This window comes from Camelus dromedarius, chromosome 17 (genome assembly GCF_036321535.1).
Source record: "Camelus dromedarius isolate mCamDro1 chromosome 17, mCamDro1.pat, whole genome shotgun sequence".
NCBI classification, from domain to species: Eukaryota; Metazoa; Chordata; class Mammalia; order Artiodactyla; family Camelidae; genus Camelus; species Camelus dromedarius.
In genome coordinates, this window is record NC_087452.1 from 32,681,532 (window position 1) to 32,702,078 (window position 20,547).

Below are 20,547 nucleotides of genomic sequence, written 5' to 3' on the forward strand. Positions count from 1 at the left end.
TTCCCCCTGTGTTGGTAAAAAGGATTCATTCAGTATCACATTTATAATAGACTCCTTGAGTTCATTAAGGATGAGTTTTCCTAGATTAATAAGTCATATTTATTTTTCTATTTCTACCCATCCCATACATATGCTCAAGGCTCAGCCATGCATTACTTCCCTTAAGATGAAAAAATTATTCAGGGTCCAAGTAGATTTATAATTCAAAGTCAAACACATAAAAATCACCTTCAAAAGGTATTAAATTCAAAGACATATATGTTTTGGTTTACTTTTATCTCATTTGAAATTTAATTACTACTGACACTGGTTTATAGAAAAGACCTTACCACACTAGCCAGTATCTTAAGACACTTTTGATGTAAGTTTAACTGGGGAGTACTACTAGTAAAGAAAATAATACTTAGAAGATCTGGTATAACTTGGGCAGGAAGGAATAAGTGATGGTGTTAATGGCTGACTGGGAGGCAGTGGAAATAACTCTGGACAGTCAGAACTCTTGGGTTCAAATATGGTACATAATCTGTATTCAATATATGTTAGCTCTTTCCTCACTCTCTAGAACAACAGTTCTAAACCTGGAGTCCGACGGAATTATGGGGTCATGGTTTCTTAACTACTTACACAAGTATGTGCATGTGTTCATGTATGCATTTTCTCCGAGGAGAGGGCCTATCACTCTCATCAAGGTTTCAGAGATGCTCTGTGATCACTCTACTCTAAAACAAGGGTTATGAATTATCGCATCCAGCAAAACTATTCCATAGATGATGCAAGTATGTATTTTTTCTTCTTTTTTTAAACTTACATATATATATGTTTATATATGCAGGCCATATATACACACACACACACTTATTAAAGTCTATTTTTTTTCTCTTCACCTGGATTATGAACTATGTTCAGAATATGCTAGCAAAACTAATTCTGTAGGTTCTTTCTCTGCATAAATCTTATTTATTTAAAATAAGGCCATATACACATCCAAAATGCAGGTTTATTTTATTTATAATTTACATTCTACTTATAGGAAAAGATATGAAGATGTTAAATTGTAGTGAGACTGTTAAAATAAAAATGGGAAATCAAGCTTGTATGAAGAAGGTATAGCAAAGATACTAATTACATAGGCTAATATGATTAGTGTGATTAAGAATTAAAATTCAGATGTGTACTTCTAGTAGGCAAGAAAAAAGGAGAAACCTATTTTTCTACTAAAGGATAAAAACTCAACTTTTTCTATTATCTATTATTATAACTTGCATTATTCTATAATAGAGAAATGTGAGTTTTTAAAGAGGGGATGATTTTAATAGTTTATAGTTTAATGGTAAAACTATGCCATCAAATCTGATTATTAAAGTTAATGCACTTAAATCTGTAAGAGGTTTTATTTCCTACCTTCATAATCAAAGAAATACTCTATTCAATCATCTCTTATTAACTATTCTTAATTTCTCTGAAATTATTTCAGACTTCTGGCTTCTAACACTTAAAGCATGAAAAGGCAGCAGTGTCATGGAGAGCAAAAGAGCACTGAAGCACATCCTTTTTACCTCTCTCAGGATAAAAAGCAATTTACACTTTAAAGAATGATCTCAAATATTTAAAATACTTTTACATGCATATGAAAAAACAGTGGAAAGATCACAAAAATGATATTAGTACTTGTATAAGGAAAGGGGTATTATACAATGAGCACTTAAGACAGTTTACAAATTTTCTGTAGTCATGCTATTGAAACTTCTTAAATAAAAAAAATCAAGAGAGAAGATTTCACACGTATTCTTTAACTGCTGGTGGTCATACAATGTATGATATAATCTAAATATTACAATTTAGTAACAAAAAGGACTGTACAAACAATCCAATCAAAACAGGTGTTTTCTTTTTGGGGTGCGTGTAGTTAGCTTTATTTATTTTTAGAGGAGGTACCGGAAAATGAATCCAGGACTTTGTGCAAGCTAAGCATGTGCTCTACCACTTGAGCTATACCCTCCCTCCAAAATAGATGTTTTCAATACAATAGTTTAAGAAAAAAATCCAGATGGATGTAAGTCAATAGTGCCAGGGCTGAGTGTACGTGTTCTGTGGTAGTGCACCGCACAGTGATGGGGCCTGTCTGGAGACCAGCATTCATGCAAATTCCATCTCTTAGCACTACGACACCCTCAGTTTGCTTGTCCATTCAATTATCCCTCCACCCATATATCCACCCACTAACCTCAAAGATATTCTCTGAGGATCTATCATGTACACCAGTGGTGCTAAATATTGGGAATACAGCAGTTTTGAGTCAAGCAAATGTTCACATTCACCATGCTAATTTACCCCTGAGAGCAGAGCGTTTTCCCTCTCCTAGAAATCACTAGAGCACAGTACCTTTTAGTTGATTTCATTATCTTAGGAAATAAAATGATTAACAGGTGATCTGACAAAACCAAAGACTGATTTCCCTCTACTAAGATCATCTTCAATGGAGAAAGAGTAGTTTTCAAAAGTCAAATTGGAGGAATGTCCTCATTGGAAGAAGGGAGAGATGCTGCACAGTGAGAAACAACACATGTTTACTATAAATTCACTCTGAATAATATTCACTCTGGCTGTTTCTTCCTATGGTATTCTCTAAGAACAGTGAACAGTAAGCACAGGGAATGGTCAGCTTAGTCTCTTCTCCATCTTCACAGCAAAGGTAGGCAGTGCCACACAGTAGTTGAAGAGCATGGGTTCTGATGTCAGATTGCTTAGTTTGTATCTTGGCTCTCCCACCAAGTCACACTGTCTTCTCTACCATCATAAGCTGTTTTTAAGGATTAATCCATGTGAATCACTCATTCATCAGGCATTGTGAACTGCTTCTGCTATTGTAATTATCATTATGTTGTAGTTACATCATTAGCCAAACTATGGCTTACAGCACAAGGGCTGTGATTGAAGAGGTACAGTGTCTGAAAAATAGACTCCTAAACAGATGGACACAAGCAGGAGGCATACAACTATGTAAATATCTACATACAGATGTGGTATAGAGCTGAGTTTTCAAAGTGGTCTAATTGCTTAGGTGAACAGTCTTCCCAAAAATAGTTAGCCTCTCACCACTTGTCACTGATCACTTGTTCATTCATTCCAATAATTCAATAAATATTTATTGGCATCTACTCCATACTAGGCTCATGCTGAACTTAGGGATGCAGGAGTGAATAAGAGACGTACTTTTGCTCCTATGTTCTTTTAGATGCACCTCTCTAAAGGCCCTGAATCTCTGTATCAAATTCTTTGAATTTTACATGTCTTTTAAATGTTCCATATTCTAGTCTATTTTCTATTGCCTCTTTTTCTTCTGGGTTTCCTCATCCGAACCAAAGAACACAGGAAATAACTTAAAGTTAATTAATTATAAACAAAGGAAGTTTTAATGCATTTATGACTTAGTTCTCCCCCAGAATCAGTTGAAAAAGACTAGAGATACTAAGATTTTCTGTGGGCAGTGCCCTTTTCTAACACTTAGAGTAAAGAGCGCATACAGATATAATATACTAATGAAAGCATGGTACACTTGTATTTAGATAATAAAATATAAGATAATAGCTACCTTTTTTACTGAACATTTACTTGGAATAGGTGTTTTTTGGATATCATCTCTAAGCACTATGGGAAGTACACAGTATTACACCCATTTTATAATTGAGAACACTGAAGACCAGAGAAGTTAACTAAGTGGTCTCTTAAGGGAGTAGAGTTGAGCTTGTCTCAAGCTAGGTCTGTCTTACTCTGAACCCATGATATTTCCACTGTAACTGCCGCCTTTCCACTAATAACCATGAAGTTAAGTACTAATGGCTGTAAGTGATTTTAATCAATTTGGTCATTAATAGTCTGAGGAATGATTTTTGTATCAATCCATTAACCCAGAAGGAAACAAATACAGACTGATGAATGAGTGGCCACCAGGCGTAAGAACAAACCCACCTTAGCACTTAGATATGCTCACCTAGTGCCTGTCAAGTGCAGGCATTGTGCTAAGTGCAGGGTATGATGGTGGGCAAAACAGATGCACAAGAACCAGTGAGTGTGTGGGTATTAGTCGTCTGAACATAGTAACTTGGCAGACGATTCTGACACATGTACACTTTAAACAAAGTTATCTCAGACTTCTTAAGTAGGGCAAAATACTGATTGATGGGCACAATACCTTACATCAGGAGAAATCTAAGAAAGCCCTGGAAGCTTCTGCTAATTTCAGATGTCCTGAAGCTGGAAAATATCACTATGCCCTTAAAGAGAAAGTACTGAACAAACCTTTCTGAGTCCTAGCTAAAAATCTACTCAGAGGAAACTCGCTGGGGTGGGGCATGGGGTGGCAGTATTTTCTACACACTACAACCCAAACTGCTGCTTGTGTTGCTTCCTCCAAGAGTAATTCCCTTGGTGAGCAACATAAACTAAGCAGGAAGAAAGAGACGTGGGTGGGTTACATACAATTTATGAAAATCTGAGAAAAGGTACAAAAGAGAGGCAGGGGAGGGAAAGAATATGATAGAGGGAGAGGGAGAGAAAGACAATTAAATAACTAGAAATTATTACATATTTGTCAGTTATTTGTCTTAAATGATAAGACTTCACAATAAAAAGATACCAATTTTTTCATTTGATACTTAAAATCTGTAGAAACATTCTAATTCAACAGCTTATAAAATATTTATATTTTATTCAAATCTGTACTTTCTCCCTAAAGAAAAAATACAAAAATTCCTATAAATTATTCTAAGAGTAAAATATTTCTTACTTAGGTATTTTTCTAAGGCAGAGATCAACTAAGCTGTGTCAGTAGTGGGCTTACACAACTTAACTCAGCTATGCTATATTTACCATGGTGATAAGATTAGAGACTGAGAAGAAACTTTTCTCAACATCTTTAATAGGTGATGAAAATATTAAATTAACACATTAAAATTACATTGCTAGATAAATTATTTTAGAATTCCCTTGGAGAGAATGTAATTAACTGACTTATTCTTTGAACGGGAGAGTTGAGCAGAAATAATGGTTGGTTAATTTGAACACTACTTTATTTTATGCCCTTCCTGTATTTTATAACATAGTATTACAAATGTGATTTCTGCCTAATACAATTTTAGTAACTTTCACTTATGGAATGGGTGTACACATACACAAAGAGGCCAACGAGTGAAAGTCACATACATTTAATGCCAGAATCTTCAAGTTTTTGGCAAAATAAATAATTCCTAATCTCAGGAAACAAAATTTAAATTGTTGTCATATAAATGTGGAGAGCTCTGTATTTTTAAACTCTAAATAAAAGGGTACCAGTTTAGTTTCTATCCTTGAATGTTCTAACTCAGTGTTAAAGCAGATATACATTATGGGACAAGGAGTATAGATGATAGAACAAAGATCGAATAACCTACAGACCAGAAATACTGACAATAATTTGTTTGGTTTTAAGACTTACACTTATAAATAATCATAGAGATAGTAAAGTCCTGCAGAAGCTATACGGCTTTTGGGATCAGTTCTGGGTACAAACACTAGTTCTACCACTCACTATGCAACAATGGAAAACATGTTTCTTGCCTTGGAAGATCATAACAGCATCTCATTGTAACAGTGCATATAAAGTTTGACCATGCACTTGCCACAATGATACAGACAGATGTGCTCAATAAACAATTAGTAGCTGTTATTAATAGCTTCTGAAACAGGTTCTGAAATACAGGAAAAGGCATAAGGTTTAAACTTACATATGATTAATATTTAGTTACATCAATTAAAACATAAAAATACAATCAGCAAACATGGATTGTGCACCCACCACATGCCAACATGTGCTAAGCTTCAATATTTTACGGCATTTATGAAAATGTGGTGGAATAAGAAGTGTGGAACTATGAGGGCATAAAATGGGAACAACGGATATGGTTATCAATGATCAACTGTTGCATAGAACAGTCTCCTTTATATAACTGAACAGTATGATATGATTTTATTTTTGCACTAAATCATTTCTTCTTTCAAAGTAAGAAGGAAAAATTTTCAAAAGGTTCATTCAAGTGAGAATCAGAGAGAATAGTCCTATTGTTTGGGGAGCATATGTCTGCTTCCTTTAATAATAATTATAGACCTACAAAGTTCTCAATTAAGTTTTCAAGTGACTGTAATTTCCAGTGTAGGTAAAGAGAAATTAAAAGAAGAAGAAGGGGGAAGGAAAGAAGTGGAAGGGGAGGGGAAAAGGAGGGAAGAAGATACAGAGACTCCAGGAGAGGAGGATCAGGGGAAAGGGGAGGGAGAAGGGGGAAAGTATGTGTTTGGGGGTAAAACTAATCTCCTGGTTTTTGGTTTTTATCAAAATGAACATATAAATACTACCCTCTACACACACAGAAGCACATACACATTCTGTAGATAAAAAGTTATTAATGAAGGTAGAATAGCACTATAATTTACTGACAGGTATTTATAATGGCCTCTACCTTTTTCAAATGTAATTGAACTTGTTTGCAAGCTATCACCTTTAAGTTTTCAGATTTGACTGCAAAATCTAATTGGTCTGTTTTCCAAGCTTTATCCTAAAGAGATACTAGTATTTCTAAAATATTTCTCTTATATTTACTGGTATGTATGGTTGCAGTTAAAACTGCAACATAATGATTTATGCAACTGTTAGTGTCATTTCCAGTGCAACAATTTGCTTGGCACATAGTCATATTATGTTTGCAATTATTACTATTATTGCTTTTTTAAATAAATGCAATGGTACCATTTAATAACATACTATTTGGGGCTGAGGAGACAGGATCAGTAGCTATGCTGTAAGTTATCATACTGCATTTTGCCAAGATTTTTACTACCCAAAGTTAGATTTAGAGAACACTGTCTGATCTATGGTACACCTGAATTCATGGTATATACAGGAGTCCGTGGTACATGTCAAGAAATCCTATTAACAGTCAAGAAAGAGTGTAATTTAATGAAATTAACCAGGATAGGATGCTGTAACTTCAAAATGTCACAAATAACTAATTTAGGGTTGTAAATTTTTTCTTTTCTACTGAAAAACAATACCATGCTGGGCTGGTATTACTCTGCAAGGACACATCCTCAAGGCCCTTCTTAAGAAAGGAGCCATGAAAGGTAACTTCTATATCCTTGAATGCTTTAAAATGGCTTTATTTGGCCTTGACACTTGATTTGATAGTTTAGTTGTTTATAAAATTCTGGCTGGCAAATCATTTCCCAAATGAATTTTGAAGACATTACATCATTATATTCTAGCATCAAGTGTTACTGATAAAATTTGTAAGGCTGTGGTGTGAATCTTATTCTTTTGTAAGACCTGTTTTTCTGTCTGACAACCTTTTTAGAAGCTTCTCTTCATCCCTGGAATACTGAAATATCTTAAGGTGCCTCGCTGTGGATTTTGGTTCTTCCTCCCCATTCATTACACTAGGTATCTGATGGGCTCTTTCAACTCTAAGAGCTTTTAAATTCACCTGCCCTTTGGCTCTAGGAAATCTTCTATCAGTTCTTTAGAACTTCCCTTTTATCGCCTTTATTCTTTTCCTGGAAATTATAATGTCTGATGTTGGACCCCTTGGACTGAACCTCTGTATTATTCTTTCCTCAACATTTCCCATCTCTGTTTTCTTTTCCGAAATATAAGATAAAATTATCTTTCTGTTCTCTTCCTGCATTTTTTTTTTGAAATCACATTCTCCAATCCTTTTTCATAGCATTTTATAGTACATAATGAGTCTTTCTGATTCTCTTTAAGGATACTCAGAGATTTTTTTTCAAGTTCTTTACTTATCTCTAGGTCTCTCTGGAGCAAGGTATTTTGTTTATCTTGGTCTCTCTCTTCCCTCTGGAAGGATTTCTCCCAAATATCTGATAAGGGTCAACTGTTCACTCAAATTTAGAAGGCACTAAAGTGTGGGGGACTTTTCTTTATGAGGGTAGATGACTAGCAAGCGTCTCTTTCTCATAAATGGAAGAAATCTAGTCATTACACTTTGAAACCCTTAAATATCACAATCTGAAGAAATCTGCAACAAAGTCCCAGGCCAAACTTACATTGCCCAGTTTTCCTCTAGGCAGTTGGTATTTGTATTTGTTTATCCGAAGGGAAACACTTGGCTGTCAGGTTTTCTACTCATGTTGGTGAAGTATTATTCCTTTACAGACTTTTAAGCATGTCCTTTTTTAAATTCCAAAGCATACTCCCTTTCTTTCATGATTCTAGAAGCTGCAGGGCAGAGCAGCTCCTTCATTAGCTAAAGTTCCTCCATATATTATGGGCTTCTTCTGTCACTAATCATCTCTCTACTTTTCAGCTCCTAAAAATGGGTTCATATATCCCATTTATTGCTGGGCTCCTCCCATTCCTTTTATTTTCTATCATTTCAATGATGTCTCAAAGGGGAGAAGAACTAAATACTTGTACTAAAATATACTTAAGGTGTGTGTGTGTATGTGTATATATATATATATATATATATATATATATATATATATATATATATATATATATTTATCTTAAATAGGAAGCAACTCAGGCACTTCAAAGTTTCAATGGACCTCATTTTAAGAGAATGAGATAAGCACTTGAACATTGTATCAATTATTAAATCTAGGAAGAAATAAAATCTGAATACTATCTACTCTAGCTTCCCTGCCAAAGTCTTAGAATTTTACTTGTCTGGCGATAGCAAATAATCATACCCATTGCATAAATGCAGAACTATTTTTAAATGACAAGTCAAGAATATTTTGAAGTACAGATGTAGACAGCTCCCATTTGTAGTATATGCTTATTCAGATTCACTGTATGAAATGTAAAAGACATTGAATTTACATGAAATTTAAAAAGTACTAAAAGATGAAACAAAAGAGTATTCTGATTACTGGGGTCTAGAATCAACAAATCTGATTTGGAAGAAACTCCAGAATATAATGTAGGCCAATTATTTAATTTTCCAAAAGTGAAAACAGAGGCTGAGAGAGTTTCAGTGAGTAGAACCAATGAGTGTTCTTTGCTATAAACTAAAAGAAACAACTACTGATTGTAAACATGATCAAAGCTTAGTGGAGAATACAACGTCTTTTAATCACTAAAGAGAAGCTTTGATCAGGTATAAACTCGGATCATAAATGAAACTGAGAGATACCCAAACGATATTCATACTTACTCATTACCCCAGTCCAGGCGCACGGTGATGTGCCGCTTAACCTCCCGCACCTGATCCTGAGTCAGGTGCCCAGACAGTAGCTGCCTTCGAAGGTCAATAAGTTCATTCATCACATGGCGTAGCTTGTAGAAAAGATCTACTTTATGTTTCTGAAAGGGCATTTTTGGTGTTGGGTAAAATAAAAAAGGGATATGGAAAGGGAATGAAAAAAGAAAGAGAAATAGTTAAACTATGAAAAGTGTTCATTTCTTTGAACCTCTAAAAAAGGCAATGTAAAAAGAGGCTTATTTAATAAAGATCTTAAAACGAAGTCCTTACTTCCTACTGTTTAAAAATCTCTATAAAGTGAAATCTAACAATATGATTGAACTGGATCATGCAAAATACTGTTTATCTCGACTCCATCCTGGACTGTTTGTTTTCCAGTAAAAGTTACTAAACTTAATCAGAATAGAATGGAACAGGAGCGTAGAGCTGTTTTCTCTAACTGAAATTACTGTGTATGTAACAACAAAGATCTCAACCACCAGCAACATCTCTGGTTTCTCCAGGAAGGACACTCAAGTCGGGGTTGGGGAAAGAGAGAGAATCATCTGCCCTATTTTGAAAGAACTAAGGTTTCACTATAAAGCTACAGTCTCTGGAGTGAGAGTCATCCCAGGTTTCCAGGCCTCATTTAGCTTTAATTAGCTTTAGAAAACAGTATGTGTCCCTAGTGTCACAGATTTCTACTCTCTTCAGTTTAATAAAAAGTGTCACCTTTGTAAGAGTTAAGTAGAAACATCTTAATGAACTTAATTATGGACACCATAGTGGTTTTAACCTTACAAGCAAAAAAACGTAAATGCCGTGACTGTAGATGCTTAGCAAAAAGGTTTACTTAAGAATAAAGGTTTAAAAACTAAACTCCTATTTGCTCACAAGTGAAATCTTGACTCAGGAATTTTTCAGTTTCTATTTCTATTATAGAGAAGCACAATTTTATATAATAATTAAAATTCTTGGAATGTAACTTATCTGTAAAGAACGCCTTTAAAGACAGATCATTCTTTACCATCGTGTTAGTAAAGTCTCTATCTGGAATTTCCCCTAAAAAGATACTTGCCAAAATAAGCTTGATTAAAGTGTTTGTAAATAAAATTACTTATAAAATAAATTACAAACTAGTAGAATCTGCTAATGTTTTTAAGTGGCCATGATCTTATTGATTAAAATGTTTGTAACATCATACTATTTAGAAATCACCTAATGGAGCATTAGATTTTTAAAGGCCCATCTTAAAGAGAAATTATTTTTAACTAGAAGACCTTAGGAATCACATACTCTAACTACATCAAGCCGTACTTTCTTCACTTAGTGAGCATATGAAGAAAAGTTAAGCACCCTGATAATACACAATGCTGACAGAACAGCAGAACTCACAAATTCTTGCCAGCTCGAAAGCAACAAAGCCTAAGCAAATTGCATCTGGAAAACTGAGATCTTGAAGATAAGCAATAAAGGCAATGTGGTGTTTGCTTCCAGCACATGCATTACTTTTTGATAAAACAGGGCCACAGGTCAAGTTTAAAATAGAAAGTTAGAATTACTATTTTCCCATCAAGCCATACACAACAATTCACTGCATACATACACAGGTTTTTATGCATTCACTCAATTAACAAATGCTTATGGAGCACCTGCTGAGTTTTATCACTTTCTTGTGATCAAAAGTCCCTACTCTCATGATGCCTTCATTATAGAGAGCGGAGACAGACCACAGACAAATAAATAATGGTGGTGATAAGTTCTAAGAAGAAAAATTAAAGCAGAATAGAGATAGTAGGTGACCAAGGGTGGTTTGGCTGGGGCATGGGAGAAGTTATTGCTTCGGGTAGAATGGTCAGGGAAAGGCTTCTTTGGAAGCAGAACTTTAAGTAGAAACCTGAATGAAATAAGGAGACAGCATTTGGGAAAACTAGGGAAGTTTTAGAGGCATAAGAAACAGCAAGAGGAAATGCCTTGATGTGGAAGTGGACTTGGCATGTTCACAGAGAATAAAGGTCGGTGCACCTGGAGCAAAGCGAACAAGGGGGAAGTGGTGATGATGCAGTCAGAGAGGCAGCACGAGCTAGATTAGGCAAGGCCTCTGCAAACCAGGTTAAGGGCTTTAGCTTTTATTCCCAGCAAGATGGGAAGCCACGTGACATTTGGAGCAGAAGAGTAACATGATATGACTTAAGTCTTGAAAGGATTACTCTGAGTACTCTGTTGAGAATAAACCATGAAAAGGCAAAGAGGACTGGGGGTGAGGGTGTCCAGTTAGGAGGCTATTTATTGCAACAATCCACAGGATGGTGGCTGACTAGACAAAAGTAAGAGTGAAGGTAAAAATGTTAGAGTTTGGAATTTTGACAAGTTTTGCAGGTAGAGCTGTCATGATCAGCTGATAAATTAAATGCAGGATATGAATGGAATCAAGGATCATTCTTTTTCCTAGCCTGAGGGGTATGCCTAGAATAGAGAAAAAGGGTTCAATTTGGACATGCTAAGTTTGACCCTGAGTTCCAACATTTAGAGGTCAGGAAAGTGAAAAGAATCTAGCAAAGGAAATTAAGAAGTAAGCAGTGAGGAAGAGGAAAAGGAGAGTTTTGAAAACAATGTTTTAAGGAGGACTTTGCTAAATGCACAGAAAGGTTACATAAAATACAGACTGAAAACTGGCTACTGGATTTGTGGTGGCCATCACTGACCATGGATGGAATGGCCAAAGTGAGTTTAAGAGTAATGGAAAAGGAGGAAATGGAGACAGAGCACAGACAACTCTTGTAGAATTTTCAACAACTGGAAGCAGAGAAATGGGGTAGTGAAACAGGTTTGTGCCATCAAGGAGGGATTTAAAATGAAGCACAATTTTAGGCTATTTGTATGCTGAAGGGAATGATCTAGTAAAGGGAAAATTTGATGATGCAGGTATTAAATCCTTGAGTAGCCAAGAAGGGATGGGTCCCAGGGCAAAAGGGGAGGTTTCATTTAGGCTGGATACTCTATTGTCACAGAGAGACAAGGCACAAAAGTGGGTAATGACACAGGTAGTTGTAGGAGATTTGGTGATAGAACTAAATTTTTCCTCTGGCTGTTTTATTCTCAAGGAAATAAAAAGCAAGGTCATTAGCTGAGAGTGAGTACAGTGGGAGGGGGTGTTAGAGGTTTGAGAACAGAGGAACAGATATAAGACAGTTTCATAGGAAGTGATAACACAAATCATCAGGGAAAAGACAGTTCAACTGTTAGATGGTTTTGAGATTGTGAATACTAATTAAAAGTGCAGTTGTGTGTTTTTTAAAGCCACACATAATGAAATACACTGATACTGAAACATCATATATATGTGTGTATGCATCTATATATGCACACACGTAATATATACTTGCATACATGTACATACAGTATCTATGTAACAACATGCAGACACATACAATATCAATGCAAGAATACACTTACATACTCTTTTAAGGCATTACACAGTTATTTTTTTAATCAAGAGTTTTTAGCAGATGGTATTTTCCAAAGATGACAATAACATCTCCCATTCCAAAAATGTGTCCCTGACACTCTCTTCTACAAAAATGTGACCCTGACTGTGCCCTGGTATAAGGTGGAGCCTATTTCTTTACATCCTTAAATTTGGCAGGCTCTGACCAACCAAACATGACAGCAGTGAGCTAGGCTAGTTCTAAGCATAGCCCTTAACTAGTCTGGCTCTTATGCTTCCTATCTCTTGGAATACATGCTCTTGGGAGGTTCTCTCTCAGAATCCAGCTGCCATGCTGTGAAAAGCCCAAGCTATGTGGCGAGGCCACAAAGAGAGGCTCTATGTGAGTGTGAGTGGGCCATGTAGATGCCATGTTTAGCCCTGTCAAGCCTTCAGGAGACAACAGATCCTGCCAGCATCTGACTGCAGCAGAATAAGAAACCCTATGAGAAAACTGCTAAACTGAACTCAATCCAGCCAGAGAAAAATGAAATATAATAAATATTTGTTTTAAACCACTAAGCTTTGGGGTAGTTTGTCATGTAGATAAGCAGAACAATTGTACAGTACTTTTTTTCCCAACAGAAAATCAGCTACTGTTCCCAATAATAGAAAGCTAAGAATACTAACCCTGCACTAAGAATGAAATGGATCATATAATCAGAATGCAGCACGATTATTACAATTAATGCAGTGTTAATTTCTTTTTCCAGGCCAACCTAATGGGCTCTTTTGACCAGAGGTCCCAGCCCCAGAGGCTCCACCAGTATTGCCCCGACACCACATGGTATTCTTGGGTTTATTAGCTGAAGAGAACACAGAACATTCAACATGAACAATCTGGGAGACTGGCCCCAGGGTACACAATTTACCTAGGACTACTTGATGCCACAGCTAAATACCTCACTCAGGCTGAAAAATCCCTTTCTACTGAGACGCCTAATCCTCAGCAGATTCAAATAACAGTATATGAGGGATACCTCAGAGATAGGGCAGGTTTGGTTCCAGACCACTACGATCAAGTGAATATTGCAATAAAGAAAGTTACGTAAATGTGGTTTCCCAGATGTGTAAAAAATTATGTTTACGCTATACTGTAGTCTATTAAATGTGTAATAGTATTATGTCTAAAGAAACAATACATGTACCTCAATTAAAAAAAACTTCACTGCTAAAAACCACTAACCATCATCTGAGCCCTTAGTGAGTAGCAGCAACAAAGATTACTGATCACAGATCACCATAACAAGTATAATAATGAAAAAGTTTGAAATATTGAAAGAATTACCAAAATGTGACACAGAAACATGAAGCGAGCAAATGCCATTGGAAAAATGGCACTAACAGACTTGCTCGACACAAGGTTGCCACAAACCTTCAATGTGTAAAAACGGCAGTGTCTGTGAAGCACAACAAAGGCAAAGCACAATTAAACGAGGTATGCCTGTAATTAGGTTGGCGGTTAAGATTTAGCTTTCCTGAATAATCATCCCTAGTTCCTGTCAAAGCTGAAGAATTTTTTAAAAAGAATAATAAGAAGAAAAAGAAATCTTAGCAACACGACGTTCAGCCTCTCCAAAAGCTCTAATATCTAATATTTGCAAGAACGGTCACAGGGTATTTGGAAAGTATATTGAAGAGTCAGTGGAAACCATAAATTTAAAATAATTAAACTGTTTTGCAACCACATGTTAAGTAGAACTTGCCTCGTTGTTGTGAAGGAATCCCTGGAACTCTGCAGAGAAATTTTAAATTTTAATACTCCTGATTTAAAAATGACTTTTACTAAACTGCTTATAACCCAGTATGGAAAGAAAGATTGTGCTACAATGATGCCTCCTGAGTCAATAAATGAGCAAAGTTGTAGAGGATCTGTCATAAGGCATGCTATCTTTATTTTAAAACTACATATGCATAAAGATTGGTTAATATATGCTATATAAAATTATTAAAACCTAATTAAAAGAAAATTGTATCAAAAGCACTGCTCATCAAAGAGAACAAATGTCCTGCCATGGGTACTAAAAACTAGTTCAACTTAATGGTAATTTAGTTTCAACTTAATGGAAATTAAACATTGCATCTAAAGTTCAAGTTGTTAAGAGAACAAGTCCAGATCTCTTCTCCATTTTACCTCTTACTTTTGAACATTCTTTTATTTATATACAGGTAGGTGGCTTACTTACTCATTTTATTTCTTGCTAAAAGATTAACCATTAAGAACTTGAGTTTATTCAAACTTTTCCAATACTTCTTTCTTTAACTGCTATTAATAATCAAGTCTCAAATATGGGATGTGGATATATAACATTCTGAGAACTGAGAAAAACAAAATAAGACACGATATATACTTTAAGATTTGAAAGCTCATAATGGAATTATTTGAAAACTTTAAATGAATATTTCAAAATTAAAGTCAGTATTTTTCTAGAAAATATGTTAAATTTGACTCAAGAAGAAACAGAAAATCTTAATAATGGATAATATGTAAGAAATACATTTAAATAATTTCCATTTTATACAAACATTTTCAGAGAAGAAAGTAGGGGAAAATTACCTGTCTCCTCCTGTGGGGCAAAAATAACTTTGATTTATAAGGATAGTGTAACTGACAAGAATAGCAAGAGAAAAAATAAAGATATGGAAGAATCAATATTGTCAAAATGGTCATACTGCCAAGGCAATCTATAGATTTAATGCAATCCCTATCAAATTACCGAGGATATATTTCACAGAACTAGAACAAATCATAATAAAATTTATATGGAACCACAAAAGATCTAGAATTGCCAAAACATTACTGAAGAAAAAGAAAGAGGCTGGAGTAATAACTCTCCCAGACTTCAGACAATACTACAGAGCTACAGTAATCAAAACAGCATGGTATTGGTACAAAAACAGACATATGGACCAATGGAACAGAATAGAGAGCCCAGAAATGAACCCACTAACTTTTGGTCAACTAATCTTCGACAAAGGAGGCAAGAATATACAATGGAATAAAGACAGTCTCTTCAGCAAATGGTGTTGGGAATACTGGACAGCAGCATGTAAATAATGAAGAGAGAACACTCCCTTAAACCATACACAAAAATAGACTCAAAATGGATCAAAGACTTAAACATAAGACAAGATACAATAAACCTCTTAGAAGAAAATATAGGCAAAACATTATCTGACATACATCTCAAAAATGTTCTAGGGCAGTCTACCCAAGCAATAGAAATAAAAGCAAGAATAAACAAATGGGACCTAATCAAACTTACAAGCTTCTGCACAGCAAAGGAAACCATAAGTAAAACAAAATGACAACCTACAGAATGGCAGAAAATTTTTGCAAATGAAACCGACAAAGGCTTGCTCTCCAGAATATATAAGCAGCTCATACGACTTAGTAAGAAAAAAAACAAACAACCCAATCCAAAAATGGGCAGAAGACCTAAACAAGCAATTCACCAAGGAAGAAATACAAATCATCAATAGGCACATGAAAAAATGCTCAATATCACTAATCATCAGAGAAATGCAAATCAAAACTACAACGAGGTATCACCTCACACCAGTCAGAATGGCCATCATTCAAAAGTCCACAAATGACAAATGCTGGAGAGGCTGTGAAGAAAAGGGAACCCTCCTACACTGCTGGTGGGAATGCAGTTTGGTGCAGCCACTGTGGAAAACAGTATGGAGATTCCTCAAAAGACTAGGAATAGACTTACCATATGACCCAGGAATCCCGCTCCTGGGCATATATCCAGAAGGAACCCTGCTTCAAAATGACACCTGCACCCCAATGTTCATAGCAGCACTATTTACAATAGCCAAGACATGGAAACAGCCTAAATGTCCATCAACAGATGACTGGATAAAGAAGATGTGGTATATTTATACAATGGAATACTATTCAGCCATAAAAACCAACATAATGCCATTTGCAGTAACATGGATGTTCCTGGAGAATGTCATTCTAAGTAAGCCAGAAAGAGAAAGAAAAATACCATGTGAGATCGCTCATATGTGGAATCTAAAATAAAACAAAACAGAACATAAATACAAAACAGAAACAGACTACAGACATAGAATACAAACTTGTGGTTGCCAAGGGGGCAGGGGGCAGGAAGGGACAGACTGGGATTCCAAAATGTAGAATAGATAAACAAGATTATACTGTATAGCACAGGGAAATATATACAAGATCTTGTCATAGCTCATAGCGAAAAAAAATGTGACAGTGAATATATGTATGTTCATGTATGGCTGAAAAATTGTGCTCTACACTGGAATCTGACACAACATTGTAAAATGACTATAACTCAAAAAATGTTAAAAAAAAAAAAAAGATAAGTATGTGAGGTGATGAATATATTAACTCAATCACGGGAATCTTTTCACAATGTATATATATATCAAATCATCATGTACCTTTTAAATATATTACAACTGTATTTATCAAATATATCTCAACAAAACTGAAAAATATTTAACAGAAAAAAATTAAGTTTCTTAATATCAACTAAACTATAACCCTATTCAAAATGTTTATATAATACACCACAGCTCTAAAACTCATCTCAGTATAACATAAAAATATCTAAACTGCAGTATTTGCAACCTTAATAACTTTTTTGCCAAAAATATCTTTAAGCCCAAGAATTTCAACTTTCATTTTAGGTTGTTCAACGACATAGTTGGCCAAGGCTTGAAATTAATTTCAAAAGGGAAATTTCTGTAAAACAAAATCTCTAAACCCAAACTATTTCATACTGATCTTCAAGCACATATTTGTAAGAAATAAGAACACAAAGAAGCAATGTATTCTTTTCTTTTTTAACTCTTTAATAATATGGGGTGTTCCTATACAATCTATTTGCTTGACATATATATTTAATTCCCCACCTCTCAGGGGCCAGGATGTCTTCCTCACTCCACTCCCAACCCAAACTCATCCTCCCTCACAGACTTGTTAATAATCAAAATAACACCCCTTATAGCTTCAATCCTTTTTCACAACACAAATATTTGCCAGAGAGGTAAGACTTAAGTGTTAGATTAAGTAAGCTGATCATATTCTTCCCCTACAGCAGACAAGCATCTTGATAAGAAGGACAAAGCTAACTGAAAGGTAAGGAAAATACTAGTGGTATGAAAAATGGAGACTCCATTTGCTGGTGCCAAGGGCACCCATTCACAATTCTGACTTACCTAACAGTGGGCATGGACAGCTAAGGTATTCTCAAGCTCAGTCAGCCTTCTACGTAAGACAGAACAAATCTCTACTCAAAGGCAGCATTTAACCTGGCTCCCCTAGGTACCTCTTCTCAGATGCAGACACCAGTAAGAAATCAGACTGTTACCCTCTCCTCCAAATGTTAACGTTGAAAGCCTGAAAGTAGACAACTTGGCCGAAAATAAAAGACTGAAAACTAAGCACTGGTGACAGGGTGGGAGGACAGTTGAGTAGAGGGGAGAGGAAGGAAATCAGTGAGAATCAAGCCCTTTATGTGCAGAAAGGCTCAAGGACTGGAGGTACCAGGAACCTCTGAAGATGTATATGTGCATGTACGGGTGTGGTAGGTCTGAAGCACGGGGAACGGAAACGGGAGAATTGCCTCTTACTGACATTCCCTAGAGTCACTGATTTGCTTGGTGCAATGAATTCTTCCCCAGTGCAAGCTTTTTCTCTCAATCATCAGTATACCTCTCTTATGGGATCCTTGAATCTCATCAGCATTTGCTAAAGCTTATGGCAGCTTTAACTCACAGTTCAAGGGCCATGGGCAGAAAATCAAGAGTTCTCATTTAGATGAAAGTCTGAAATACTTGGGACCAGGAATTTGTAAAAGTAAGTGATATTAAATGCCATGAAGCTGTCATTTTAACTATACTTCTATTAGGTAGGAAGCAAAATAAAAGAGACAATAATAAGTTCTGAATTATTACTGCCAGTATTGGTCCTTATTTTAACAACAGAATCAATCTATTTGCATCTTAGAGGAAAGAAACCATGCCATTATGATTATCCATAAAAAGTAATTTCAAATCATCAGCAGTATCATTTTCAAATACAAAAGAGAATAAACAAAAGTCTATTTTGGAATTACACCCGGGTAAAGCTATTTCAAGGCTCAAATCCAAGGAAATGGCATATGCAAAGGAATGGTACTGGAAATGCTCCTAATTCTCTTTTCTAAAAAAGCCTTTTCTTCCTGCATTAAGAGCTATTGTCAAAGACAAGCAGAACAGTGACTAATAACGAAACCTGTTATCTCTATACTCTGTAATTAACAATGAATCAACATATGCCCAACTTCTTCACTCCTTTCAGATTTGATAAGAGAAACAAAAGTTCAAGAAATCTATGTTAAGCTACTCCTCTTTCCCACATTAAAAAGAATACTTCTTTTTAGCATTCTTAGGCTTATTTTTCACTTACCTAGACCAATTTCCTTTCTTTACAAATATTCAGTCTTAGAAATGAATGACTTACATAGTTGCTACAATACTGTTGCTTTGAAAAAGTTCATCAATGGTTAAGGACAAGGAAGAGTAATAAAAAGCCAGTGTTTTTTACATAATAAGTCTTAGTCTGTTTGGGCTACTATAACAAAATACCATAAGCTGGATGGCTTATAAAGAGTAATTGACTTCTCACAGTTTTGGAAGGCTGGAAGTCCAAGATCAGAGTGCCAGCCTGGTCAGATTCTGGTGAAGGCCCTCTTTTGGGCTGCAGACTGTGAACTTCTCACTATGTCCTCACACAGTGAAAGGGTCTAGGATGTTCTCTGGGTTCTCTTTTATAAGGGCAGCTTATACCTGTGGCTTAGAAAACTGAACTAAGATCTGAGCCACTGCTTACCACACGCATAATAGTGTGCAGTTTTGGTCTAGCTAAAATAACTGATTGCTAAAATAAAATCAACACTCTCAGAAGCAATATAAGAGAATTCAGATTTTCTACAACATAGTATTCATAGTGTCCAAGTTGTAAAGTTACTTGATCTAAATCCGATCAGGAAGGAAAATATAGCCCAGTTTCAAGGGAAAAGACAGTCAACAGATGCTAAACCTGGGAAGGTCAAGATATTGTCAGACAAACACTTTAACAGAGCCATTATAACTATACTCAGTGAAATAAAGTAAATATATAAATGACAAAATAAGAAATCTCAGCATAAAAATTAAAAACATTAAATGACAAAATAAGACATCAAGGCAAAAAAAATGAAAAACATTAAAAAAAATTCAGAAATTTTAGAACAGAAAATACAATATGAAAAGTAAAAATTTCAGACTGAGGCTAATGGCAGAGTAAAAATGACAGACGAGTCAGTGACTTGAAGACAAATCAACAGAATTAATCTAACCTGAAAAGAGAAAATAAAATTGAACGAAAAATAAGTAGAGCCTTAGAGCCCTGTGGGACAATTTCAAAAGTTCTAATATAATTATGATCTCAGAGACAGAGAGAAAGTAAGACAAAAAATACTTGCAGAAATAATGGCAAAAAACCTCCCATTACTGGTGAAAAGTATAAATTTAGAACTTTCAATAAGCTCAGCATATCTGCAAACAAACTAAAGGAATTCATGTGTAGGTATACCTTAGCCAAACTACTAAGAACCAAAAATAAAGAAGAGATCTTTAAAGCAGTCAGAGAACAACAGTAAATTACACACAGCAGAATAATGATTCACATTTCCACTGACTTTTCATCAGAAACTATGAAACCAGATCATAGCAAAACAGTATTTAATGTACCAGAAAAAGTCAACTCAGAATTCAATATCCAGAAAAAAATATCATTTAAGAATTGAAGATAACATAAAG

The 20,547-nt window shown here is 35.3% G+C and overlaps 1 protein-coding gene across 11 annotated transcripts in view; it reads right to left on the minus strand.

Moving 5' to 3' along the window:
- DOCK3 (dedicator of cytokinesis 3) overlaps window positions 1–20,547 on the minus strand; it is a 299,439-nt gene that overhangs the window by 163,402 nt on the left and 115,490 nt on the right. For all 11 annotated transcript variants that reach the window (XM_031470426.2, XM_031470421.2, XM_031470420.2 and 8 more), the window contains exon 6: window positions 9,207–9,355. In XM_031470426.2, the coding sequence (XP_031326286.2) occupies window positions 9,207–9,355 (149 nt within the window). The remainder of the gene's footprint in view (window positions 1–9,206; window positions 9,356–20,547) is intronic.